At 43.1% G+C, this 27,964-nt stretch overlaps 1 protein-coding gene across 1 annotated transcript; it reads right to left on the reverse strand.

The window, feature by feature from the left end:
- Positions 1-26,805, reverse strand: MTRF1L (mitochondrial translation release factor 1 like). The gene is made up of 7 exons (XM_048844205.2): positions 26,433-26,805; positions 15,643-15,722; positions 12,587-12,770; positions 6,148-6,311; positions 5,026-5,143; positions 1,827-1,963; positions 1-463 (listed from the first exon to the last, which is right to left on the reverse strand). The coding sequence occupies exons 1-7, from the start codon at positions 26,731-26,733 to the stop codon at positions 248-250; spliced, it is 1,200 nt and encodes a 399-aa protein (XP_048700162.2). The 5' UTR covers positions 26,734-26,805; the 3' UTR covers positions 1-247.
- Positions 26,806-27,964: the final 1,159 nt, after the last annotated feature.

The raw sequence follows: 27,964 nt of genomic DNA on the forward strand, positions 1-27,964 counted from the left end.
TTCAAACTCAATCATATTTACTTTAGATTTTCTACACTGTAGTCATCTCATACAAAAGTCAACAGTCTTCTACTCCAGCAAGTAGGAAAAAAAACTGTTTAGCAGTCATGAGGAGATAAATTAGTTCTTTTTGATGATCTGAAATGCAGTTTACACCTCCTGTGTGATGCTCCAGCAAACAGTCATGCAGCTAATTTGTGCCAGGGTAGCCATATCTGTCATTACAGGTCTTAGCAAAGAACAAAGTTCAGGTCAGATTTGTTTTTACATTTTCTGAAATAATTTCCATTAAAGTTTCATAATCAGCACATTCCATCAGAGATGTTATCATTTCATCTAACAGTTCTTCCCCTAACATAAAACTTTCAATATGATGCACAGTTCTGTTTATCCTGTGGTCAGTAACACGATTCTGTGGAAAGTTGTATGTTCTGATCTTCTCAGATCTTCCTTTGGTCCCAATCTATCACATAAGAAGAATCAGTTTATTATCATGGTATTCTTTTTAAGCATAGAATAATATACTGGTTAAGCATTTGAACATCAGTTTTTTACTTCCGACTAGAAATACACAATATTCATGACAGAGATTTAGTAATAGTACTAACCTACAGACCTGTTCACTACAGCTATGGCTAAGAATAACAAGTTCCTAGAGTTCTTAGATCATATATATATATATATGAAGAACTGTAGTGTTCTTTTAGTTATTACAAACCTATATGAAGTGCTAAAGTAGCTATCACTGGATAATAAATGTATATGTGAATTAAAAACTAGTATTGTCTCTAGTATTCTGGTTACTGTACTCAGCAGTTGTTTTGTTTCACTTGTCTCATTAGGTCTCTAGATCTTGTATAGCACTGTGTATGAAATATAGCTAGAATACAAAGTTTGACACTGAACCAGAATACATGTTTTGTGTATGTCATTTCACACTTAAAAGGTCAAATATTTAATAAATTATCAGGTTTAGAAATGTGTGCTCTATCCTACTGCAAAGCCATAAGTCTTTCCTTTCTAATGGTACATAGTTTCTAATTGCGATAGATTATCAGACATCAGCCCTTTACCCTGTCACTGACCCAGGACTGAATATTGTCCATCATGTACCTGAGATATTTTTCAGACAGGTTAATTTAAAAAACAAAGTCAGCGGTTTGAAAGCTATTCAGAGACTTAATGTGGATAGTACTATGTCCTGATGGAACTAGATAAGTAGTCAAAAGTGCAGAATGCGTGATCATGCTGCTATTGACATTACATGCATGTAGATAAGTTTTTTTCAATCCCTGTGTATGACAGCTAGCTCAATGTGTAAGATTACTAGCCAGGGTGAAAAATACCTGTGCCACCAAGCCCTACCCAAGCCTTATGCACTGCAATTTAATGGAATAAGACAGCGATTCTCAAACAGTGGGTTGGGACCCCATTTTAATGCGGTCACCAGGGCTGGCTTAGACTTGTTATGGCCGGGGCCAAAGCCCGAGCTCCACCATCCGGGACTAAAGCCAAAGCCCAAAGGCTTCAGTCCTGGGTGGGGGGGCTCAGGTTACAGGCGAGATGGTGGGGCTTGGGCTTTGGCCCTGCTACCCGGGGCAGCTGAGCTCAAGTTTCAGTCCACCCTCCTGGTGTCACTTAATTTTTGTTGTCAGAAGGGGGTCGCTGTGCAATGAAGTTTGAGAACCCCTGGAATAAGACATTTGTGCACTGCATTTAACTTTAATATATCGCAATTAAAATTAGATTAAAAAGAAAGTTAAAATGTAACTTGCTCTCAGCAGTCCCATACGCATAGAGCTATTCGTTTGCAAAGTAAATCCTACCTGAATCTTTCTGGCATTGTATCTCTTTCTTGTCTCTTCTTCTAGTTTGATGCTGTATAGTTTAGCACGAAGCATTTGCATAGCCTTCTCTTTATTTCTGATTTGAGATCTCTCTTGTTGACATTCAGACACTACACCTGATTACAGCAAAAATATAATCAGATTTAATGTTTAATAAGAATACGTACAAAAATATTGTTGTGATTCCATCTTCAATGGAGATTATTTTTATGTTAAAAGTAAAAACAAGCTACTACCTTCTTTACCACGTTAAGGGAGGCAAAAAAATAAAATCCAAAATCTGTAATAGTTAAGGATGCGATTTAATCACGGAGGTCACGGATTCTGTGATTTTAACAGAGTTCCATGACTTCTTCGGCTTCAGATTCAGCCCCACTCCAGCTTAGGCTTCATTCCCGCTGTAACCATACCCTGATTTTTTCCTTTTTGTACCAAGACAGTCCTGTGAATTTTGCTTAATTTTACCATACAAAATTGTATCCATAGTAAAAGTTTAGCCTGAAATTCTGGGTTGAATTGCACAGGTCCTTTACCACATACACATTTATAATTGAATATGATACGCTACAGGGAGTCTGTGGAAGAAGAGATGAGTGATGTGATCTGATTCACAGGTGTGGAAGATAATCTTAGCATCTATGTTTTGCAAGATCTTGATTAAAGAAATTTAGGAATTAGGGAAGCCAGAGAAGAAGAGGCTGCAGTAATCAATCAATGTGGGAGAATCAGGGTGTGGACAATTATTATTATAGCACCACACAAACATTCGCTAAACTCTTCCGCTATAAAAAAAATATGGTCACCACCCCAAAGAGCAAGAAGTGTGAGTAATGAATACCGGGAAGATAAATAAACTGATGGGAATACAGGGGTTACAAAGCAATTTCATATAAATTTCTAGGATTTGTTTATATATCTTGCTGGCTCTATAAGGTTGTGTTTTTAATACTGATTGTTTATATAGTTTAAAAACTTTTTTTCCCTCTGTAACCATAAGGGAGTGTGAATGGAGCGGATACAACAGGAATAACGGAAGTGGGAGAACAGGAACATAAAAGGAGGGGGTGTGATGGAGACAGGCACAAGAGGAAAGAAGAAACAAAATGGTATAGGAAAAAGGTCAAGAGATGAAGCATGGCATAGTAGGCAGATCAGAGAACAGTTCATAAGCTCATATAGCAACAAATGTAATTGGTTGCTGAAGTCCAACATCTTGGAGTGTCTGTCTATCATTAAGAAAACCGTGATTATAAAGATGGGCTGCTGCTGCCCTGGTTCCCAAGGGAGCTGGGATATTTAGTGCTCTGCGGGGACTTGGCTTCCTATGTGAGCATTCCATGGTTCAGTGGAAGATGAAGGGAGGCTCAAGAAGATCTAAAATGCCCACTGCTAGATGGGACAAGTATTTTAGTAATCAGAACCGAGTAATAGTGCTCATCTTTGTAAAATAAGTGGTAACATTCTGGATATGTTGGGAGAAGGAGGCATAAGAGATGACTCTGATGTTGCAAAACTAATGGCAATGGGAGAATAGAGCGAGCTCAAATAAAAGGGGATGCCAACATAATGAGAGAAGAATGGAGCCTTTGAAAGAGATATCTGAGAGGTCTGAGGAGAATCTGGACCTTTCACGGCTATAAGAACCAAGGGAAAACAAGGTGTTGAACACTGGAGTGATCAGCAATACTGAGGCTGCAGAAAGAGATAACAGAGATTCTGGAATTTGGCTCTGATGATATGTCGGAAATGTTGGTGACAGCAGTTTTGGTGGAGGTGAAGAGTGGAAGCTAAATAAGAAGGGGTCCAAAAGGAAGCTGGATGAGGGGAAGTCAAGGCAGCTGTTGTAGATGGCACACTGAAAGAGCTCAGAAGTGAGTAGAAAGAAGATTGTATGGCATTTGGAAGTGGGTGGCATTTAAGGGTTTTTTTTTTTTTTTTTTTTTAATTTTTGAGGATGAAGAAACGAGAGTATGCTTGTATGCTGTGAGGAAGGAGTCAGAAGACAGATGAAAGTCAAAGGCTGAGAATGGGATAAAGGAGACAGGTGGAGGAGTTGCAGTTACCTGCATTCAGGTAGCATCAATACACTTCAATTAGGAGCGGGGCCCCACAGCAATAAGAACCATGTTAAATTGAGAAAGACACTGCCTGCTTCAAAGAGCTAACATTGTAATGCTAAGTAGAAAAAGAGATACTCTGTTCTCCAGATGCTGTGGAGGAAAGGGGAGAACCACCAAACACAATTGTTCAGTGGGTCTCAAGCTGGCTCCTGAAGATCTGTCTGCTACTGCCTCTCGTCCTTTTTTCAGCTGCTAAATTGCATTAAAAAACTAAAAATATAAATCTTCCATCTACGCAACTGCTGTAGTTGTCTAAAGGATGTTATTGTGAATAAAAAGGGAGATGGTTTAATGAACTGGATTGTAAAAGGAGGTGGTCTGCAAAACTGTGAATGGGGGAAGAAGTGGTTGACAAGACATTTTATATTAATGAGCTATGAAAACATTTGAGAATGGAACTTTGTCTTCAAGGTTTCAGAATAATCTAGAGTTGTATCAAAAGTAACAAATTGATTTGTGTGATAAAATTATCATTGCTAACTAAGAAGAGGCAAAACTCCAAGTACAGAGTACTTCCACACTCAAGTACTTCCACGCTCAAGCAAATCATTGTCCTAATAGTCTGACCTGCTTTTAAGCAGTACTTCTCTTTATATGTGAAATTTAACAAACATGGAAAGCGATAAATTGTAATCAAGAGGATTATAGGCTACCCCCTGAAAACAGACATGAATCCCAGTGCACCTCAATCTTCAGTTCCAACACTAATAATTTAGTACTGGACCCATGAAGCAGAAGCCACCATGTTTGCCAAGAGGGATAGTGGTTTTGTGATGTGTAGAACTGTCCACTGAGATCTAAATTTGGATGTAATTTTATAAAGTTTGTAGAAATGAATAGTTATTTCACTAACCCTTTCCAAAACCCTTATCCCATAAGGATTTTACAATATTAAATTACATGAATTTTTGTCTCCCAGTACTGAAAATTGTTCTTACAAAGCGATTGAAGAAGAAGTGGAATTATTTAGCTTTTTGACCTTTCAACCTGATAAGATATCTGCATTTTAGTTATGCCAATAGTTTCACATTGTAGATCCTTTATTAAGATTTAGGTACCTGTTGGAATATGAACTATCCGTACAGCGCTGTCAGTTGTATTTACATGCTGGCCCCCAGCTCCACTGGCTCGCTTAGTTTCAATTTGTAAATCTTTGGGATTAATTATCAGATTGATCTGTGATAGGGAAGATAGAACAAAAAAAAACAAAACAAAACAAAAAAAACCCACACACATCTTTGTTTCTCCTTTCTATACAAATGAGTTAGTTATTTTTAATACAAACATTTGGATATTTTTTTAAACAGTATATTTCAGTAGGAGATCAAAACCATTTCAAGTTGATGAGGAGTGCAATGAAACAACCTAACAGTTACAGAAAGCACAATACAGTCCTGTTGATCAGACTGCAGTGCAAGCTCCTCTGAGGCAAAGATCAATACAAAGCTTTAATTCTCAGCTAGTTCAAGGGTGTTAGCTTAGCAAATCCCTGATGAGAACAAAATTCTCAGCAAATCTTTTTAGGGGGAGAAAAATATGGAATTTATAGATAATGCATATGTAAACAAAATCTCTAAATTCCACATTTTTTGGTCCCAGTTCTTTTGTCACTGTGTCGGGGATACAAGTCCCCCTTTGACATGCCTCTGGTGAAGTCCAGCTAGGAAGAGCCAATATTTGGATGAGGGATTCCCGAGACATTTTTCCCCCCCACACAAAAACCTCCTGTGACCAATTTGTATTCCCACTTTCCATACACTAAAGCATTCCTCTGAAATTGTAATAGACTTTGGTTCTAAAACGTTGTTTTTGAATGGAACATTTTTCAAGCTTAGGAAACACTCTGTGTAAATAAAATATAGAAGCTAAAGAGATCTTACTCCATACAAAGTAATTCTCTACAAGCTATGTAAGAGAAAATCCTATTGAACTCACAACAGTTTGTTGGTGGGAAAACATTGTGAGGCAGGAATGTGAAGAAATCCACGAACACACACACTTAAGTGTGCCCATGCTCTCTAGCCTCTCCGGACATAAATATGATCATTAGATGCAACATGACTTGGGGTTTTTCAGGGAGCGGTCAAAAGATTGAAAAAGGAAAGATTTTACATGTCTTCAAGACGGCAGGTAATGGGGGTTGTTCATGGGACGATTAGTTATATTTAAATACATCTTACCTCCATGGGTTGGGGTAATATTGCGATAGTCATTGTACTGGTGTGAACACGGCCTTGCTTTTCTGTCTTTGGCACTCGCTGAACACGATGCACTCCTCCTTCAAACTTCATGTGCTTGTATGCTTCAAGACCTGCTATACTGGCAGCTGCATGTCTCAGGCCACCTTAAAGACAAAGAGAAAACAGTCTTACTATAACTATCCTATTACAATTTGAAACATTTTATTTAGATGATACTGACACTTGTTGTTGGGAAAAAGTTAGGAATAATTTATCGGGTAACTTATGTGTAGTCTGAATCAGGCTTTACTTAATTATCAAGTACCTCCTCACCAGCCAACCTGTGTTCCATTCCTCAACATTCTGCAGCACTCTTGCTTTCTATATGTTTTCTCATGTAGCTTTTGGTGTTGGGGAAAATCAAGATTGCTGATTACACAATGAAGAGGCAGGCAGTGTCCCTTCTTGGCTAAGTGTTCCACCAGGAAATTTCCATAGGAATTATCTTCTATTTTTTTTTTTTTTTAAACAAGCAGTTAACAAGGAAAAATATTTTAACTAATATCTTTAGTCAGGTTTAATACCCAATGATGCAAAAAACCTCCAAGAACAGAAATTCCCTGCAGGTTGTTTGTTAAAGGGAGACGTGTCAAATTCATTCTGTGGAGGAGGCCAAATGCCATTTTAAATTATGTCTATGGGCCATGATATATATTTACACCTACGTAGCTCCCTCCATTCATGGAACTCCCACTGATGTCAATGAGAAGTTTACACAAAGATCATGAGCAGAATACGGTCTCTGTATAGTAACAAACTTACTTATTATTTGTTAGTATCTTGCCATATTCAGCATCACTCAATGGAAAAATCTGCTCAACTTTAGGACCACGACTATTTTTGTTCTGTGTCTCTTTCCCACCCACCTTTAGTCCCTTTCCCCTCTTCCCTGTTTTTGTATTTCTCTTCCTTTCTTCTTTCTCTGCATTCCCTTTCCTGCTGAGAGGGAGGAAAAATCCTCAATTCCCAACCACCCCTTTCCAGTCACTAAAATTATCAGCAATGAAATAGTTAATGCTGACAAAGTATCACACCTTGAATTTGGAGTTAAACCCAAAGAGATTAATAGGAGTGGGAAGGTTCAGATCACTAAAAGCCACTCCTGCAACAGTATACGTTAGAAGAAAGGGAGTACTTGTGGCACCTTAGAGACTAACAAATTTATTTGAGCATAAGCTTTCGTGAGCTACAGCTCACTTCATTGGATGCATTCAGTAGAAAATACAGTGGGGAGATTTATATACATAGAGAACATGAAACAATGGGTGTTACCATACACACTGTAAGGAGAGTGATCACTTAAGGTGAGCTATTACCAGCAAGGGGGGGTGGGAGGGAGTGGAGGGAACCTTTTATAGTCATAATAAAGGTGGGTCATTTCCAGCAGTTGACAAGAACATCTGAGGAACAGCTTGGGGGGGGGGGGGGGGGGAATAAACATGGGGAAATAGTTTTACTTTGTGTAATGACCCATCCACTCCCAGTCTCTATTCAAGCCTAAGTTAAACTGTATCCAGTTTGCAAATTAATTCCAATTCAGCAGTCTCTTGTTGGAGTCTGTTTTTGAAGGTTTTTTTGGTGAAGAATTGCCACTCTTAGGTCTGTAATCAAGTGACCAAAGAGATTGAAGTGTTCTCCGACTGATTTTTGAACGTTATAATTCTTGACGTCTGATTTGTGTCCATTTATTCTTTTACGTAGAGACTGTCCAGTTTGGCCAATGTCCATGGCAGAGGGGCATTGCTGGCACATGATGGCAAAAATCACATTGGTAGATGTGCAGGTGAACGAGCCTCTGATAGTGTGGCTGATGTGATTAGCTCCTATGATGGTGTCCCCTGAATAGATATGTGGACACAGTTGGCATCGGGCTTTGTTGCAAGGATAGGTTCCTGGGTTAGTGGTTCTGGTGTGTGGTTGCTGGCGAGTATTTGCTTCAGGTTGGGGGGCTGTCTCCCAAGATCTGTGAGAGTGATGGGTCATCCTTCAGGATAGGTTGTAGATCCTTTATGATGTGTTGGAGAGGTTTTAGTTGGGGGCTGAAGGTGATAGGTAGTGGCATTCTGTTATTTTCTTTGCTGGGCCTGTCCTGTAGTAGGTGACTTCTGGGTACTCTTCTGGCTCTGTCAATCTGTTTCTTCACTTCAGCAGCTGGGTACTGTAGTTGTAAGAACGCTTGATAGAGATCTTGTAGGTGTTTGTCTCTGTCTGAGGGGTTGGAGCAAATGCGGTTGTATCGTAGAACTTGGCTGTAGATAATGGGTCGTGTGGTGTGGTCTGGATGAAAGCTGGAGGCATGCAGGTAGGAACAGCAGTCAGTAGGTTTCCAGTATAAGGTGGTGTTTATGTGACCATCGCTTATTAGCACCATAGTGTCCAGGAAGTGGATCTCTTGTGTGGACTGGTGCAGGCTGAGGTTGATGGTGGGATGGAAATGGTTGAAATCATGGTGGAATTCCTCAAGGGCTTCTTTTCCATGGGTCCAGATGATGAAGATATCATCAATGTAGCGAAGTAGAGTAGGGGTATTATGGGACAAGAGCTGAGGAAGCGTTGTTCTGAGTCAGCCAAAGAAATGTTGACATACTGTGGGGCCATGCGGGTACCCATAGCAGTGCCACTGATTTGAAGGTATACATTGTCCCCAAATGTGAAATAGTTATGGGTGAGGACAAAGTCACAAAGTTCAGCCACCAGGTTTGCTGTGACATTATTGGGGATACCGTTCCTGATGGCTTGTAGTCCATCTTCGTGTGGAATGTTGATGTAGGGGGCTTCTACATCCATAGTGGCCAGGATGGTGTTTTCAGGAAGATCACCTATGGATTGTAGTTTCCTCAGGAAGTCAGTGGCGTCTCCAAGATAGCTGGGAGTACTGGTAGCATAGGGCCTGAGGAGGGAGTCTGCATAGCCAGACAATCCTGCTGTCAGGGTACCAATGCCCGAGATGATGGGGCGTCCAAGATTTCCAGGTTTATGGATCTTGGGTAGCAGATAGAATACCCCAGGTCGGGGTTCCAGGGGTGTGTCTGTGTGGATTTGTTCTTGTGCTTTTTCAGGGAGTTTCTTGAGCAACTGGTGTAGTTTCTTTTGGTAACCCTCAGTGGGATCAGAGGGTAATGGCTTGTATAAATTGGTGTTGGAGAGCTTCCTAGCAGCCTCTTGTTCATATTCTGACCTATTCATGATGACGACAGCACCTCCTCTGTCAGCCTTTTTGATTATGATGTCAGAGTTGTTTCTGAGGCTGTGGATGGCATTGTGTTCTGCACGGCTGAGGTTATGGGGCAAGTGATGCTGCTTTTCCACAATTTCAGCCCGTGCACATCCAAGGAGAGACTGCTGAATTGGAATTAATTTGCAAACTGGATACAATTAACTTAGGCTTGAATAGAGACTGGGTGTGGATGGGTCATTACACAAAGTAAACAATTTCCCCATGCTTATTCCCTCCCCCCCATCCCCCCAACTGTTCCTCAGATGTTCTTGTCAACTGCTGGAAATGGCCCACCTTGATTATCACTACAAAAGGTTCCCCCCTCCTCCCCCCACTCTCCTGCTGGTAATAGCTCACCTTAAGTGATCACTCTCCTTACAGTGTGTATGGTAACACCCATTGTTTCATGTTCTCTATGTATATAAATCTCCCCACTGTATTTTCTACTGTATTTTCTACTGAATGCATCCAATGAAGTGAGCTGTAGCTCACGAAAGCTTATGCTCAAATAAATTTGTTAGTCTCTAAGGTGCCACAAGTACTCCTTTTCTTTTTGCGAATACAGACTAACACGGCTGCTACTCTGAAACCTGTCAGTATACCTTAGGTTGTCTCTTCAAGGGCTAGATAGAAGCTTTCTAAAATGAAAGCCAAAACAGTGTAGAAATCTGACTATGCAATCTAGGCCACCAAAAATACATCTAGCAGGCCGGATCCACACTGTGGGACTGGTGTTTGACAACTGAAATTAAAGGTTTTGCAAATATTGCTGTTCTCTGCAGACTCTTAATATTCTATTAACATTTTCTCACAAAAAAGAAATAAGTTTTGATTCCATTAAGTCAGTCTGTAGGGATCCCAATTTTTTTTTAAAAAGTCTGTATGCCAACCTTATCATTTCCCTCCCTGCTCCCTTACAAAGCCATTTGACCTATCCTGGTGATTTTTTAAAAATGTTGCCCATACTTGCCAATAAAATAGGGTTTTATATGAATTTGTAAGTGTATCACTTTGTTACCTCAATGCATAATTAAACAAACTTTATAGCTTAAGTGATTTGTCAGCATGTATCAGTTTATTATGTTAATGCTATACATTAAATCCACCACTTAACACTAATAAATACAGCTATCCAAGATACAATTTGGATATGTCTGTTAAATAAGAATGGCTGCCAAAGAAATCTGAAAGTTTAACATATGCTCTCCATGCTAACAATTCTTGTGAAATCTTTCAATTGTATAAATATGGCCATCATCAGACTGAGCTAAAGATTTATTGCTGTATATTCAGGGATTCTTGCTCAATTACACAGAATTTAGGCTTACTATAATATTAATGCTTAAGCACGTTTATTCTAATTAAAAAGCTAAATAAAGTATCTCTTCTACATAGCTAGCTGAAGAGGAAGCTGGCTGATGATCACAGTAAAAATACTTTGAAAGGGCACAGTGCTATGGTTTTAGTGATTATTAAGTCAGTTTCTAGTGGATTCTAGTGATTCAGCTTTTCCCCTACATTTCCCATGCCTTGTCCCAAAAGTTTTTATGTTTCCAAAATAGATGTACGAGCTATACAGGTCAAACATCTTATTTGTTTACCATTTGGTGAACCTACATTTATGTCTTTTGTGAAATGTTTTAGGGAGTTAATCTGATTTAGTAAACCATTTGTATTTAATCAGAAGCTACCACAGCAAGTGGAAATAAAAGAAACAAAAACAAGAATGGACATTAATTAACTTGATTAAGAAACAAAGTACTACCACCACACCTAAGGCACACCCACAGGAACGCCTGATACCATCTGTACTGTGACTTGGCAAGCTAATTTACTGGCAAACTGGGTATGCTTGACCATAACAATCAGTTTACTTGTGATAGAGTTAGTCTACCTGATGGATGTCCTTGAACTATAAATCTTGGCATGTTTAAGAATTAGCACATGGGGAATTGATTAATCCAGTTAACAATAACATCTCTAGAAGGAAATTCTGAAGTAATAGAAAATTTGAGCTCATCATGGTCATTAGCAACTAGCAGTCCAAATTGATCAGCTGATGAGAAAAGAACTGAAGAAGACTGTAGCATAGACCAGTTTTACATATTTGAATGTTTCTGCTTTTAAAAAAAATCCTGTTACACAATTTAAACTTTACTAGATTGAATAAAAGATACAAATGAATAAATCCTATCTTCATTAAGATGGAGTCACAAGGATCATTTTATGATAGTCAGAAAGTGACCACCAGTCTAGCTTACCAAGAGGATGGGTTTCACAAAGGAACCAGATCTATATTTTCAGAAGTACAAATGCATGCAACAACCAATACATGTGTACTTGTAAGTTTGCCCATTAAGATATGTCCCTATAATTCCCAAAGCGTAATATTCATTTCAGTGAAGAGTGCCAGGTCAAGGTCTTTCACACTATTTAAGCCTTTATCATAAGAGTTATATGGAGATCATCAGGTTTATGGAATGGTTCAACCTTTAAACTTACTGTCCAGGTGAATTTACAATTGAGCACGTGTGTGATATTGAGAAATATCACATTTTTGGTGCAGACTAGTGAGGTTTTATTGAACATTTTTACTGAAACAAAAAACTTAAAATGGATGAGAAAATATTTGGCAGAAGACAACATTTCAGATAACTTCAAGATATTTCAGCTTAGTCATTGAACATAATTTTAATTAAATAGTGCCCCTCTCTGTGTCAAAGCACCCAGAGCAATGAACAAACATTCAGAATACAACAGAATGAAGGTATTATAAAAACAAGAATATTAAACAGCTATATAAAACAACTGTGTCCAAATCAATAAAAAAATATACTTGAGAATATATAAATGTACCACTATGCAGATATCTTCACCCCAAACATGTAACATCAATTAATATTTATTTTTCTCAAGCTACGCCAACTACATTGTGTGAAGCTATAGATCTTCATTCTTTGTGAAACATTAGAAATGCCATTTCATACTCACAGTAAAAATTGAGTAAAATCTTGTTTATATATTAAAACAGCTTCACTGATTCTGTTTACTTAAATTTGGAAGTGAAGTTGTAGGTAGGCAAGCAACAAAACCCTCATATAAGTAAATTTCTTTTAACTATACAACTTTTCTAGTCTAGTTATTAGAGCATTAATTACTAACCTATTTCACTCGGAAAATATTCCAGTATTTCAAATCTCCAGTTTTTATATGCAGCATATTGTTGATACGTATCAAATATCTCTGCAGTGAACAGCATGGCTTCCTGTCCACCAACGCCAGCAGTTACTTCCATGACCAAATCACTCTTGTCTGTTTCTTCTGAAGGAATCAAATGCAATACTATCTGTAAATACAAAAAGTAACACACCTTTTTACCTGTTTAAGGGCTTGTCCATACTGCGCAGAAACTTGCCAGTCAAGGAGCTTTTTGCGCTCAAACTGCAGACATGTACAAACTGCCAAGCCACTTTGTGCGCAGAAACTCCTCAGTTGCAGCACTGCAAAAAACCACCATGAGAGTCATAAGGCTATTTGCACAGAGGCTCCAGCGCTCTATTGCCAGTGTGAACGCTTGATTGCTTTCTGCCCTGTAATTGGCCTCCAGAGCTGTCCCATAATGCCTCAAGTGACCGCTCTGCTTATTGTTTTGAACTCGGCTGCCCTGGAGCCACGCGCCCCTCCCCTTTCAAAGCACTGTTTCTGACAGCCCTTGAGTGCTGTGCTGATCTGCTCTGGGACACAAAGCAAACCATTAATGTGGAATGCTCCTGCTGTTGAACACAGAGGGGGTGTGTGTGTGAGCCCAAGGAGGAAGGCAAGGGCTGCTGTTGGGGTTTCCCTCTTCTCCTGCCTCAGGACTGGTTGCTTCTTGCTGCTGTCTGAACTTACAAGACAGCATGCTGATACATTCTCTGTCCCCCAAAACACAGTCTCTCCCCCACCACCCCATACACCCACACATACTCACTCTCCTCCGCTACCCCCTCACTTCAGCTGAAAAGCAGCTGGCAATGTAGTAGGAAGCCCATGGAACAATGGGATTGGGAAACCTGCATCATGTGACGCTGTGCCTGCCCCATGAGGCATTGCAAACCCTCCCCAAAGCACCCTGCAGCCAGTTGCACAGTGGGATAGCGACCACAATGCACTGTTGTCTTTGCCTTTGCAAGAGCTGCTAATGTGGATGTGCTCCAGTATCACAAGGAGCACCGTGTGGACACCCAACAGCGGTTTAATTCCAGCGTTTTAATAAAAGTGGTATAACTTGTGGCACAGAAACTTGCCAGTGTAGACATACCCTAAGATTTTTTTCCCCTGACATCTCAATGCATACTTGAAATGTTTCAGGTTTCAGAGTAACAGCCGTGTTAGTCTGTATTCGCAAAAAGAAAAGGAGTACTTGTGGCACCTTAGAGACTAACCAATTTATTTGAGCATAAGCCTTCGTGAGCTACAGCTCACTTCATCGGAGGCATTCATCGGATGAAGTGAGCTGTAGCTAACAAAAGCTTATGCTCAAATAAATTGGTTAGTCTCTAAGGTGCCACAAGTACTCCTTTTCTTTTTGAAATATTTCAGTATGTTCAGATGGTATGAAAATGTCATGCAAGCTGGCAATCGTTTTATTTTGCAGTCTGTTACAGTAGCTCCTTGACATTCTCCAAGTAGGTAGTTTGCTTAATGCTCTTTCTCCATACTCAGCTTTTTAAGCTCAGCCTACATTTTTGTATTATAATTTTCCCCAGGCAACTCCCATTAATACATGAATATATAATACTTACTAGCATTTCTTGGTAGACTTCAAGGAAGGTAAGTATCATTATCCTCATTGTATAGGCAAAATAACCTGCCCAAAGTCATACAGCAGGTCAATGGAAGTCCTAGGAATAGAACCCAAATCTCCTGACTTCCAGCCTAATGCCCTTTTTGTTAATACACTACCTCCCTGAAGACTAACTGGAGTCAAGTGTGCGTTTGTTGAGAAAAGGCTTTTTTGTGTTTGTGATGGTGAAAGGCTCCCTTCAAGATGACCAACAAAACCTTGCGCAGATTTCCATCAGCCAGAAGAGGCCTCTGCTTCTGGAGACTACAGAAATCACTGACCAATATCTGGAAATGGAAAGTCTTTTTTAAACAGATCTTCTTTTAACTCAGTACTAGCTTATCAAGTAAGTAGCTCTATGACTGAAAAAGTTCGAAAGTGTGTCATGGAGCTGTTGAGGATTTTTGTTTTGTTTTATTTTATTTCATTTCTTTTAAATCAGGAGAGATGTGAATTTGTATTGAGTCACAAATTAAAAATGCCCTGAAATTAAAACCTGAAAATACGTCATTAATAGCCTTTATAAAACAATTTTACACGTTGGACCAAGCTCGCTTCAAACACTTCCCTGTAATGTTTTCACCCATTACTGCTTGCTTGTACTGAGTAAAGTTTCTCTATATCAATATCTTTGTCCTATCTATTCTTCCTGTAAATCTATACATTTTTGTATGTTTACAAAAAAATAAGCATATAAACCAACTGTCATTTTGGTGCTGGATGAGCATGTGGCAAAATTAATCAATTTTCTTTAACAGATCAGATTTAGAAAAAAGCAATAACTTTTTAACTTGTTATCATGCACATTCCAGAGGGAATGATTTTGATGAAAGTTACTACTATGCAGATGCCTATACAAACTAACAAGTGGGAACTAGTTACATAGTTTACAAATGTCTTTTGTAAAAGCAATAGCCTACTCTCACAGTGATCCTATGTGTATTTGCCCTTATCAGTTGATAAAGGCCCTGGGCACATATATAAGCAGTAAAACTAATTAACTGTTTCTCTTGCAGCCAGAGAACGGAGGAAGCCTTATTAGCATTTATAGTTTGACATTCTTGAGAAGTGCTCACATAGTTGCTCTATAAATACAAATAAATGCTTTTCAGGTTTCAGGAATGGTCTAAGGATATTTGGTCCATGGAGGGATGGACTAGATTACCTCTCAAGGTCCCTTCCCCAGCCCTGTATTTCTGTGATTTTATAATATGTCAACTTTGCAGTTCTTCACTTCAAACATGGGATGGTATTTCATTCTATCAACTATAAAAAAATGAAAAACTAATTTGAATGAAGTTGTATGGTTATAAATGAGGACAGGATTTGGCTAGTGCTCATTTAACTTTGGATAGTAGACGGACATATGCAGTTACTTTACAAAGGACTATACCTGGCGCTTCAATTCAGTTATCTCTTCCTGACAGGAAACTATTTCTTCTTCTGCAAGCTTCTGCAAATCTTCATTCTCACCTGCAATATCGGAGTGTGTTAATCCTCAAGAGCTATGATTTACACAATCTCATTAATCCTCCCTCCACAATAGCTGTATGATAAACCACACTTCTTACTGAATAAAAATATATTTTGCATGTCATTAAAAGTTGAAAAATATGATATGCGATTACCTTAGACCTTAGTCCATCCCGTGCTTTGCTGCACATTGGGTTACCCTAACATTTGCCATGATACATGATAGAGTTGAATAATTATTTTTAATAGTATTTTCTAGATTAGATATGGGGAGATCCACTCTATTCAATATCTCTTTATTCTATCCAGAAAGAAACGTGAAAACTAACTAGGGGCATGGCTACACTGGAAACTTCAAAACGCTCCCACGGCAGTCCTCTGAAGTGCAAGTGTGGTAGTGTGCAAGCACCGGGAGAGAAGAGAGCTCTCCCAGCGCTCCTGGTAATCCACCTCCATGAGGGGATTAGCTCTAAGTGCTGGGAGCATAGCCTGTCTACACTAGCGCTTTAAAGTGCTCAGACTTGCTGCACTCAGGGGGGTGATTTTTCACACCCCTGAGCCAGCAAGTTAGAGCGCTATAAAATGTAAGTGTAGACAAGCCCTAGGAGTTAATCTTAAAATTCTCTATTTACCTAAGGGTTTGCCTGAATCACAACATTCTCACCTCTACCCCACCCCTCAGCACAGATGACATTTCTTGAATATTACAAGCAATTCTTAAAATAAATTAATCCAGCCCAGACAGACTTTTAAACAACCTGCAATTATCACTTCTAGCAATGAAGGGGACTGTTATATTTGTCATGCCCATTCAATCCTTTATCGTTCTTCTGCAATTATCAAGAATGGTGCCAATGTGGTGGTAGTTTTTGTGAAGCTTACACCAGTCCACGGGATACTGAACTAAAAATACTACGTACATTTAGCTAGCACACAGGCCAAACCGGTCATCATATTGCAGTAACTCTTGGCCACTTCTGACCTTGACTAGATTCCGAATGGTAACCCAGAAGTTGAAGGCTTTATATCCCATTACCAGTCACCTCATAAAAATGTTTTCAAAGCATAGAGTTCTAAACAATAGTTTCTTTTCAATGTAAAATCAAACACTTTTGATGTAGAATAGCTGAAAAAAATTACATTTAATGTTGAAAGTTGAAAACTATTGTGTACCTATCATTAAAAAATTTACTGGAATAGTGTTTCACTGAAAAATTCCTGACCATGCTTGATTTTAGATACTACCAATATTTGTACACAAGCTTATTTTAGGACCAGCCTACACTAGAAAGGCTTTGCCGATACAGCTATATTGGTATAGCTATATCAGCAGAGGCCCAATTGGAGACGCAATTTATACGGGCATAAGGAGGTCTCTGCAGGTATAGTTAAACAACTTCCCAAATGACAAAAGCTATTCCAGCAAAAGGACTCTTTTGCTTATATAACTATGTCTACACAGGGTTTTGCCAGTATTGCTGGGCTGGTCACAGCTATGCCAGCAAGATGTTGTTACCTAGACTTAAGCATTGCCTACATTGGCAAGTTTCTCTCCAGTAAAGCAGCTTTCTGTGCTATAACTCCCAAGGTGTACACACTGCCAGGCCACTTAGTGCACAGAAACTGTGCAGTTGTAGCGATTTAATTAAAACAAACAAAACAAAAAACCACACCCCGACAAGAGGCGTACAGCTTTCTGCGCTGGGGCTACAGCGCTGCAATGCCACTGTTGACACCATGGCGATTACAGCGCTGCGATTGGCCTCCGGGAGCTGTCCCACAATGCCTGTTCTCGCCTCTCTGGTCATCGGTTTGAACTCTACTGCCCTGCCCTCAGGTGACCAATCGTCATCCGCACCCTGTAAATTCCTTTGGAAATTTGAAAGTCCCCTTCCTGTTTGCTTGGTGATGTGTGCAGTAGTGTCCGCGCATCTTTCCAGGTGGCCATGTCTGCTCCATGCACCATGCGATCCCCCGCTTGGAGCAATGCCAAGCTACTGGACCTCATCAGTATTTAGGGAGAGGAGGCTGTCCAGTCCCAGTTGCTCTCCATCCGTAGGAAGAATGATACCGACGGAGAGATTTCACGATGCATGACAGAAAGGGTCCATGACCGGGACACATTGCAATGTAGGGTCAAAGTGAAGGAGCTGCGCAATGCCTACTACAAGGCGCGGGAAGCAAACAGCCACTTCAGTGCTGCGCCCACAAGCTGCCGGTTCTACAAAGAGCTGGACACGAAACTCAGCAGTGATCCCACCTCCACTGCGAAGGCCTCTGTGAATACTTCGCTGGCTCGCGTGCCAGTTGAGACGGGACTGAGCCAGAAGGAGGAAATCTTGGATGAGGATGTGGCGGGGGACCCAGAAGCAGAAGATGACTCAGAGGCCAGAGATGCATGCAGCCATGAGCTCTTTTCTACCCTGAAGGAGCCTAGCCAGTCACAGCTGTCGGAGACTGGCGAAGCGCAAACAGGAGAGGAGGCCCCTGGTAAGTGGATTTGATTTTGGGAATTGCTGAAACGAGTTGTTGGGGGCAGGAGGATGGCAGAAAGCAGACTTGTCTCCCACTGTATGCCTACTCTGAGTGGCGGAACAGGCTGTTGATTGACTCCTTCACTTCACAGGCATCTCCCTCAGAGATCTCCAGGAAACTCTTGTGGAGATACTGGGCAATCTGCTGGCACTGCTGCAGGTTCTTGGGCAGAGTTGCTTTGTTTCTTGCCCCATTAACGGTAACTTTCCCACACCACTGTGCCATCATGGGGGGGAAGAGGGGATACATTGCTGCACACAGGTGAGCCGCATAGGGGCCAGGACGGAAGCCATAGGCTTGGAGAAGACCCTCCCCTGATTCCCTGCTCACCCTCAGCAGCAAGATATCTTCCATAATGATCACATCCTGTGGAAAGTGTGGGGACAGGAATGATTATCAGCCCCCCAACAGTGCTGGCTCTCGCCAAGAGCCATGTCCCCACTGTACAGCAGGGTCCGGGAAGAGTGATATACCCTGCCCCTGCGGCTACTCACCATTTTGGGGGTCTTGTGGCTCATGTGTGCTTGCCTGGGATCAGCCAGTTAGTGACAGGTGTGAGAGTACTGGCTGTGTTTTAAAGCACTGAATCAGTGTTGTCTGTGTTGCAAAGAATACTGCTTCTGTAAAACGTTGCGTTTAAACTTCACAGAGATGACCTTGGGAGCCTAGCCTCCCTCTTTGTTAGCGGCGGCTGAACGGCTGCGCAGAATTAGAAAGTGGCCAAGAAGAACTAAGGAGGACTTTCTGCATGAGGTTATGATGCACTCCGCTGCCGAGAAACAGGAATTGAAGGAGTGGAGGGACAGCAAGAAGAGGGACCGAAAGGAGAACACAGCACGTGAGAACGAAGCCACGGAGCAGCTCTTAAACGTTATGGAGTGCCAAGCAGACACGATCCAGGTGATACTAGCTCTTTAGCTCTGTGCCCACCCTCCCCTACAGCTGCTGTTGCAAAACCTCTTTCCCATGCACATCCCCCCCAACACATTCTTATCAACCTCCTGGCTCCAGTCTCTACCCGCAGCATTCCACTCCTCCCTCCTCACAGTCTGGCACTATGGACTCCCACTGCACTCAACACCATTCCCTCAGCAGTTTGGCCCTGCTGAAGTACAGTACCCACATTATACTCCAAAGAAGAAGGTTGGATATGATCCCTGGACATATACAAATCTTTAGGCATCCCGGGACCCCTCCTCCCCCTGCGATCTTCCCTTCCCCCATCCCCCTCCCTGCGGATGTATTTTTTTGTTTGACTCTCCTCTGATTGTTGTCTTTTAATAAAAGAATTGTGTTGATTTGAAAGCAATCTTTATTCTATCAATTGAAAGCAAAAAGAGCACTGCAAAGCAACATACAATTATGTTAAACCCCTTTATTGCATCATGTGCACCAAATCACCTCCTAGCATTACAAACGCTGCACTCCCGAGCATAGCAACAAATATTAGAGGCTTTCAGCTTCAAATTGCTGACTCAAGGCATCCCTCATCCTTATGGCCCTGCGCTGTGCCCTTCTAATAGCCCTGGTCTCTAGCTGTTCAAACTTAGCCTCTAGGTGCTGAGCCTCTACGGTTCAGCCCTGAGTGAAGCTTTCACCCTTCCCTTCACAAATATTATGGGGCATACAGCACGTGGCCCCATGTATGGCTTCATAAGCCACGGCATTAAGGGGTAGGTGGGGTCTCCCAGGATCACAATGGGCATTTCAACTTCCCCTACAATGATCTTCTGGTCCAGGAAGAAAGTCCCTGCTTGCAGCTTCTTGAACAGGCCAGAGTTCCCAAAAGATGCGTGAGTCATGCACCTTTCTGGACCAGCCTGCCTTAATGTCTGTGAAATGCCCACGGTGGTCCATAAGTGCCTGGAGAATCATTGAGAAACACCCCTTGCAATTAATGTACTCAGTGGCAAGGTGGTCGGGTGCCAGAATTGGAATATGCGTGCTAACTATCGCCTCTCCGCAATTAGGAAGCCCATTTCTGCAAAGCCGTCCACAATGTCACGCACGTTGCCCAGAGTCATGGTTTTTTGGAGCAGGATGCGATTAATGGCCCTGCACACTTCCATCAACACAAGTCCAACAGTCGACTTTCCGACTCCAAACTGGTTAGTGGCTGATCAGTAGCAGTCTGGAGTAGCCAACTTCCACAGTGCAATCGCCCCACACTTCTCCAATGGCAGGGCAGTTCTCATTCTCATGTCCTTGCACCACAGGACTGGGGCGAGCTCATCACACAGTCCCATGAATGTGGCTTTCCTCATCCGAAAGTTCTGCAGCCACTGCTCGTCATCCCAGACGTGCATGACGATGTGATCCCACCACTCAGTGATTGTTTCCCGAGCCCAAAAGCGGCATTCCACCATGGTCAGCACCTCTGTGAATGCCACAAGCAATCTTGTGTCGTAGCTTCTACGTGTGGCGAGATCAATGTCGCACTCCTCTTGCCTTTGTAGTTTAAGGAATAACTCCACTGCCACTCATGACGTGTTGTCAGAGCGAGCAGGATACTGGTGAGCAGTTCAGGATCCATTCCTGCAGCCCGAAGAGGCAGGGCACGCAGTACAGAAACCACTGAAAGATTGCGCCAAAGGTGGACAGAAGCTCAGGGATTTCTGGGATGCGAAGCAATGCATCACGACGCATTGGGACAGGACCCAGGATGCCCCGCAACCGCCTCTGCCTTCCCACAAGTCTTAGCAGCAGAAGAGGTGCTCTGTGGGATAGCTGCCCAGAGTGCACTGCTCCAAATACCGTTGCAAGTGTGAACACACTATTGCACAGGCAGCTGACGGTGTGAAAACACAAGAGCAGTTTCCTTTCAGCGCTCTCTGAGCAGAGCTGTAACTTTGTCAGTGTAGACATGCCCTTAGTACCAAATATAATTTCACATACAACAAAACACCACACCCAAGACAATCTCTTAAGAAAACACTATGACCCCACTGAAAGGCGAAGGCTCTTTGTGTACGGTCTACTCAGAAAATGAAGGTGTGACTGGAGTGCAGGTAGGCATATCCACACTAGCTTTAATCCAGCTAGCATAGATAACAATAGTAGTGAAGACATGGCATTCAGTGTAGGTTAGCTCAAGTATGTAGCCAGGGTCCTTAGTGGGCTTGTACTCAGGTGAGTAGCCTGCAATCAAGTCCATGTCACCACATCTTCATTACTGTTGTTATCCATGCTAGGTAGATTAGTGTGGGTATGCCTGCCTGGGCTACAATTACACCTGTGTAAATATACCCTCAAGTGTCTGTTGCTTGAATGCAGTGAGGGATAAGGAAACAGTATCAGCATGGATTAAGCAGGTGTGCGTTACACACACACACACACACTCCTTCCCTCTCCAGTTCAGTTAGTAGATATAGAGCAGCTCTTTCAATGAGTCTGCTCTCTACACTTCATTGCTTGGGCTGCACTGCTACTCTTTGCTGAGAGCCTTTCACTCCCCTGCAACTTCTGTTGGCTTCCGAATTTAAGTCTGAATTAAACTTTTGACACAACAAGCCTAGAGCAACATAGAAAAGATGCTCTGCTACATTGCCAGCCTCAGGCAAATAAAAATATCCTCCGAGGGAACACTGGTAAAGAGTGCAGAAGGTGGTGTTTGCCTATTTGCTATATATGCTAATACAGGTTAGAAGCATAAATTGTCATGCATACTCAAAAGACCAGACGATGCTCTAAATAAGGATGGGTGGACTCAAAACTACATGATTTTTTATTGTGATTAAGACAGTAGCTGTACTGTATCTCATTTTTCCTCCTCTATCTAGAAGGAAAATGCTGTGCACTGTACAGTTACTGGGGCTGCATTATTTCCCACACACGCTCAATTCTAAATTGACCTGCAAGTATGTTTAAAGGGAGGATCATTAAATAAAGCTGGTGATCTGCATTTATAGACAGGCTCTCAGCACCATGTAAGCCTCATGTTAGAGGCTTGAGAAGTGTGTAAAACCTTGATTGGGCACTCTTCACTAAATTCAATATTTCCCATTAGATGTAGCGTAGTAGCCGTGTCAGTCCCAGGCTATTAGAGAGACAGCATGGGTAATGTAATAGCCTCATGGTCTCGGACACCATCCGATGGTCCGAGGACATCTACATCGAACACATCACCGGCCACCGACAGTACCAGGAGGTGTGAGCTGGTACGACATCGTGCATCAACTATGGGAAAGGGACTGAGAGACTTTTTCCATTGGACCATATGAACTGGAACCATAAACTCACTGAACATTAAAACCCACCAAATGAGGTTAGATCCATCCTCATCATCATATCCGCTCATTATACTCCACACCTGAATATAGCCATTAAATGGACAACACACCCCCATAACTCAATGTCTGTACTTTGACCCATTAAACTTTTACCCCAAATCAGGGAGACTGCAGATTATGTATTCCTTATGCCACCCGCTCCTAAACCGAATTTCGCACCCCTTGATAATCTGTACCTTATTCCCTGATAACCAGAAACTTCTATGCCTAAACTCTGTACCGTTTTCTTTTTACTTCAACATTATCTTAATAAAATTAATAAATCTCTCTATTACCTGTTGTAAATTATAGGGCCATATCTTAATGGGAAAAAAAAAAGGTGAAGTTTTGAATTAAGTTAGCTTAGTCAAGTTAGCTTAGAACATCCAAAAGCCCTTTAAGGCCTTACCATCACTAGGAAAGAAGGTATGCTTTTAACAAATTAATTTAATATGTGTTAAAACCCTGGTGTAGTCAAAGTTATTTTTAGTTTTAAAATCTTAGCTGGTCAAGTAAACTGTAGGCTCCCCACTATGGTTTCCCTCAATCAGCTAATGTGTTAAAAGTACAACTGCTTGTCTACATTAGGATTTTAACATGTAAATATACATCTTTTTCCTAGTGACAATGAGGTCTAAGGCTATATCTTCACTGCAGTGAAATAACTAATGCAACCAAAACAATCTAAGGCCTGAGCTACACTAAAACTTATTTCTACATAGTTTCAGAGCTCAGGGCTGTGAAATATCCACACAACTGAGCACTGTCGTTATGCCAACCTAATCCCCCGTCTAGACACAGCTAGGTTGATGGAAGAATACTTGTGTGGATCTAGCAATTGTTGCTTGGGAAGGAAGTGTTTCTGCAGCAACTGAAAAAACCTGTTCCATCACTGTAGGCTGTGTCTACACACTGTGAGATTATACAGGCATAGCTATTGCGCCCGAACTATGCCACTATAGTCCCCATAGCATAGACATAGCTGATGAGTAAAAAGTCAAATGATTGCCAGGTGGAGGTGGTAGAATTATTTCTATTTCACTCTTTTCATTTGTAATTGTTCCATGAAGAGCTTATACAAGCAAATTTTAGTCCATCATCTATTTGCAAAGTGACAGTTATGATCTTTTATGGTCTGGGGAAAATATACCATGTTAGAAAATATTAATTTTGGGCCTGCGCACACTAGGATAAGATAAGTGTTTTTAGAATGCATTGGCTAACACATATTAACACAAAACTTCAATACTACCAACATGCAAATATTAAAAAATCATGAGTCAGGCCCCTCAAAAACATGACAGGTTTCAGAGTAGCAGCCGTGGTAGTCTGTATTTGCAAAAAGAAAAAGGAGGACTTGTGGCACCTTAGAGACTAACCAATTTATTTGAGCATAAGCTTTCGTGAGCTACAGCTCAACTTCTGGGTACTCTTCTGGCTCTGTCAATCTGTTTCTTCACTTCAGCAGGTGGGCATTATAGTTGTAAGAATGCTTATGCTAACTTTTTTATGGCTGACTTAGAACAACGCTTCCTCAGCTCTCGTCCCCTAATGTCCCTACTCTAATTGCGCTACATTGATGACATTTTCATCATCTGGACCCATGGAAAAGAAGCCCTTGAGGAATTCCACCATGATTTCAACCATTTCCATCCCACCATCAACCTCAGCCTGCACCAGTCCACACAAGAGATCCACTTCCTGGACACTATGGTGCTAATAAGCGATGGTCACATAAACACCACCCTATACTGGAAACCTACTGACCGCTATTCCTACCTACATGCCTCCAGCTTTCATCCAGACCACACCACACGACCCATTGTCTACAGCCAAGCTATACGATACAACCGCATTTGCTCCAACCCCTCAGACAGAGACAAACACCTACAAGATCTCTATCAAGCATTTTTACAACTACAATACCCACCTGCTGAAGTGAAGAAACAGATTGACAGAGCCAGAAGAGTACCCGGAAGTCACCTACTACAGGACAGGCCCAACAAAGAAAATAACAGAATGCCATCACCTTCAGCCCCCAACTAAAACCTCTCCAACACATCATCAAGGATCTACAACCTATCCTGAAGGAGGACCCATCACTCTCACAGATCTTGGGAGACAGGCCAGTCCTTGCTTACAGACAGCCCCCACAACCTGAAGCAAATACTCACCAGCAACCACACCACACAATAGAACCACTAACCCAGGAACCTATCCTTGCAACACAGCCCGTTGCCAACTGTGTCCACATATCTATTCAGGGGACACCATCATAGGGCCTAATCACATCAGCCACATTATCAGAGGCTCGTTCACCTGCACATCTACCAATGTGATATATGCCATCATGTGCCAGCAATGCCCCTCTGCCATGGACACTGGCCAAACTGGACAGTCTCTACGTAAAAGAATAAATGGACACAAATCAGACGTCAAGAATTATAACATTCAAAAACCAGTCGGAAAACACTTCAATCTCTTTGGTCACTCGATTACAGACCTAAAAGTGGCAATTCTTCACCAAAAAAACTTCAAAAACAGACTCCAACAAGAGACTGCTGAATTGGAATTAATTTGCAAACTGGATACAATTAATTTAGGCTTGAATAGAGACTGGGAGTGGATGGGTCATTACACAAAGTGAAACTATTTCCCCATGTTTATTCCCCTCCCCCGACGTTCTTGTCAACTGCTGGAAATGGCCCACCTTGATCATCACTACAAAAGGTTCTTCCCCCCTGCTCTCCAACCGGTAATAGCTCACCTTAAGTGTGTATGGTAACACCCATTGTTTCATGTTCTCTATGTATATAAATCTCCCCACTGTATTTTCCACTAAATGCATCCGATGAAGTGAGCTGCAGCTAACGAAAGCTTATGCTCAAATAAATTTGTTAGTCTCTAAGATGCCACAAGTACTCCTTTTCTTTTTTCGAGAACATGAGTTTTTCTAAAAGTAATATTTTTTTTCTGGTTATAGAGCCTTTAGGGTTCACATTTGCAATTTTTTCTCTGCCATCCCTGAAGGCTGGAAACTTTTTTCAAAAATGAAACCTGTGATTCTCACTTAAAAAAAAAAACAATTGCAGGAACGATGGCCCAGATCCCCAAGGGGATTTAAATCCTAGCCTAGACAGGACCGTCAGGGGCACAAGCCCAATTAACACTCACTGATACTGGGGAAATTATTTCAGCTTAAGGTAAAGTGTGAATTTAAAGCAGAACAGCTATTGCTGATTAACTCCTTGTGTGCAGGCTCTTATTCTGCAACAGGAGCATCTTAATCTCAATTGCATTAAACTAAAATGCAATAAAGCACCGAGCACTCTTAATTCCAGATTTAATCAGGAATTAACTCCCCGTGTAGACAAACCCAGAGCTAAAAGAAAAGGAGTGCTTGTGGCACCTTAGCGACTAACCAATTTATTTGAGCATGAGCTTTCGTGAGCTACAGCTCACTTCATCAGATGCACACCGTGGAAACTGCAGCAGACTTTATATATACACAGAGAATATGAAACAATACCTCCTCCCACCCCACTGTCCTGCTGGTAATAGCTTATCTAAAGTGATCAACAGGTGGGCCATTTCCAGCACAAATCCAGGTTTTCTCACCCTCCACCCCCCCACACAAATTCACTCTCCTGCTGGTGCTAGCCCATCCAAAGTGACAACTCTTTACATAATCAAGTCGGGCTATTTCCTGCATAGATCCAGGTTTTCTCACATCCCCCCCACCCCCATACACACACAAACACAAACACACACTGCGCATGCGCGCACACACAGCAAGCTCAGTCCCAGCACCTGGGGTTGCGCGCCCGCGCGGGCGATATCCCACGGGCGGGTGGGCGGAGCCAGAAAGAGGGGGCGGGGCCATTCGCGCTCTGCGGGGGTCTCTCACCTCCTCGTGCCAGCTCTTGCGTGTCCCGCAACTCCTGCTCCTTGGCCCACAGCCGCTGGATCCGCGCTCCCAGCTCGGGGCCGGCTCGGCCCCGCGCCTGCTCCTCCAGGAAGCGGCGCAGCCCGGGCGCGGCGAACAGCGTCTCCAGGCCAGGCCAGGAGCTCAGCGGGCGCCGCGGCGGCTGCGCGGCACGTCCCCAGCCCAGACAGGCCCCGGCGGCGGCCCCGCGGCAGCTCCTGGCCGGAGGCGGGGCCGCGCGCAGCCCTTGCCCCGCGAGGAGAGTCCGCGCGAGCAGCCGCATGACCCACGCGAGCGACCCGCGGCGGAAAAGACCGAAGAGGCTCGAGTCTGTCTCTGGCCGCGACCTCTTCGGGAATGGCCGGAAACGTTCGGGTGGCTCCCCTTGAATCCCGGAAACTGCCGAAGGCGCTCGGCTCCCCACCAGCTTCGGAAACAGCCGACAAGGGATCGGACTGGACGGCCAGGAGAAGGGGGCGGGGCGGAGACAGACCCAGGCCCCACCACTGGCGCGGCGTGTCTGAGCCGCCGGGTCCTAGCTCGCCCCGGCACACGGCGGCGGAGCCTTCGCCAGAGGCTGGGCAAGACCCAGGGAAGGTCGGAGAGAGCCAGAGCCACCCGTGATCATCACCCTGCGTCTCTACAGCCTCCGCACCCCTCCTACCTATACATCCCCACAGCCCCTCCCAGCCACACACCCCTCCTACCTATACATCCCCACAGCCCCTCCCAGCCACACACCCCTCCTACCTATACATCCCCACAGCCCCTGCCAGCCACACAGCCCCTCCTACCTATACATCCCCACAGCCCCTGCCAGCCACACAGCCCCTCCTACCTATACATCCCCACAGCCCCGCCCAGCCACACACCCCTCCTACCTATACATCCCCACAGCCCCTCCTACCTATACATCCCCACAGCCCCTCCCAGCCACACACCCCTCCTACCTATACATCCCCACAGCCCCTGCCAGCCACACAGCCCCTCCTACCTATACATCCCCACAGCCCCTCCCAGCCACACAGCCCCTCCTACCTATACATCCCCACAGCCCCTCCCAGCCACACACCCCTCCTACCTATACATCCCCACAGCCCCTCCCAGCCACACACCCCTCCTACCTATACATCCCCACAGCCCCGCCCAGCCACACACCCCTCCTACCTATACATCCCCACAGCCCCTGCCAGCCACACAGCCCCTCCTACCTATACATCCCCACAGCCCCTCCTACCTATACGTCCCACAGCCCCTGCCAGCCACACAGCCCCTCCTACCTATACATCCCCACAGCCCCTGCCAGCCACACAGCCCCTCCTACCTATACATCCCCACAGCCCCGCCCAGCCACACACCCCTCCTACCTATACATCCCCACAGCCCCTCCTACCTATACATCCCCACAGCCCCTCCCAGCCACACACCCCTCCTACCTATACATCCCCACAGCCCCTGCCAGCCACACAGCCCCTCCTACCTATACATCCCCACAGCCCCTCCCAGCCACACAG

Source organism: Caretta caretta, chromosome 3 (genome assembly GCF_965140235.1).
Source record: "Caretta caretta isolate rCarCar2 chromosome 3, rCarCar1.hap1, whole genome shotgun sequence".
Classification (NCBI taxonomy): domain Eukaryota; kingdom Metazoa; phylum Chordata; order Testudines; family Cheloniidae; genus Caretta; species Caretta caretta.

Coding starts and splice junctions, on each gene's coding strand:
- MTRF1L (XM_048844205.2), bottom strand. CDS start 26,733: ATGCGGCTGCTCGCGCGGACTCTCCTCGCGGGGCAAGGGCTGCGCGCG. Junction 12,771..15,642: donor TAACTGAATTGAAGCGCCAG/GTATAGTCCTTT, acceptor TTGTATTTACAG/ATAGTATTGCATTTGATTCC. Junction 6,312..12,586: donor ATATTTTCCGAGTGAAATAG/GTTAGTAATTAA, acceptor TTTGTCTTTAAG/GTGGCCTGAGACATGCAGCT.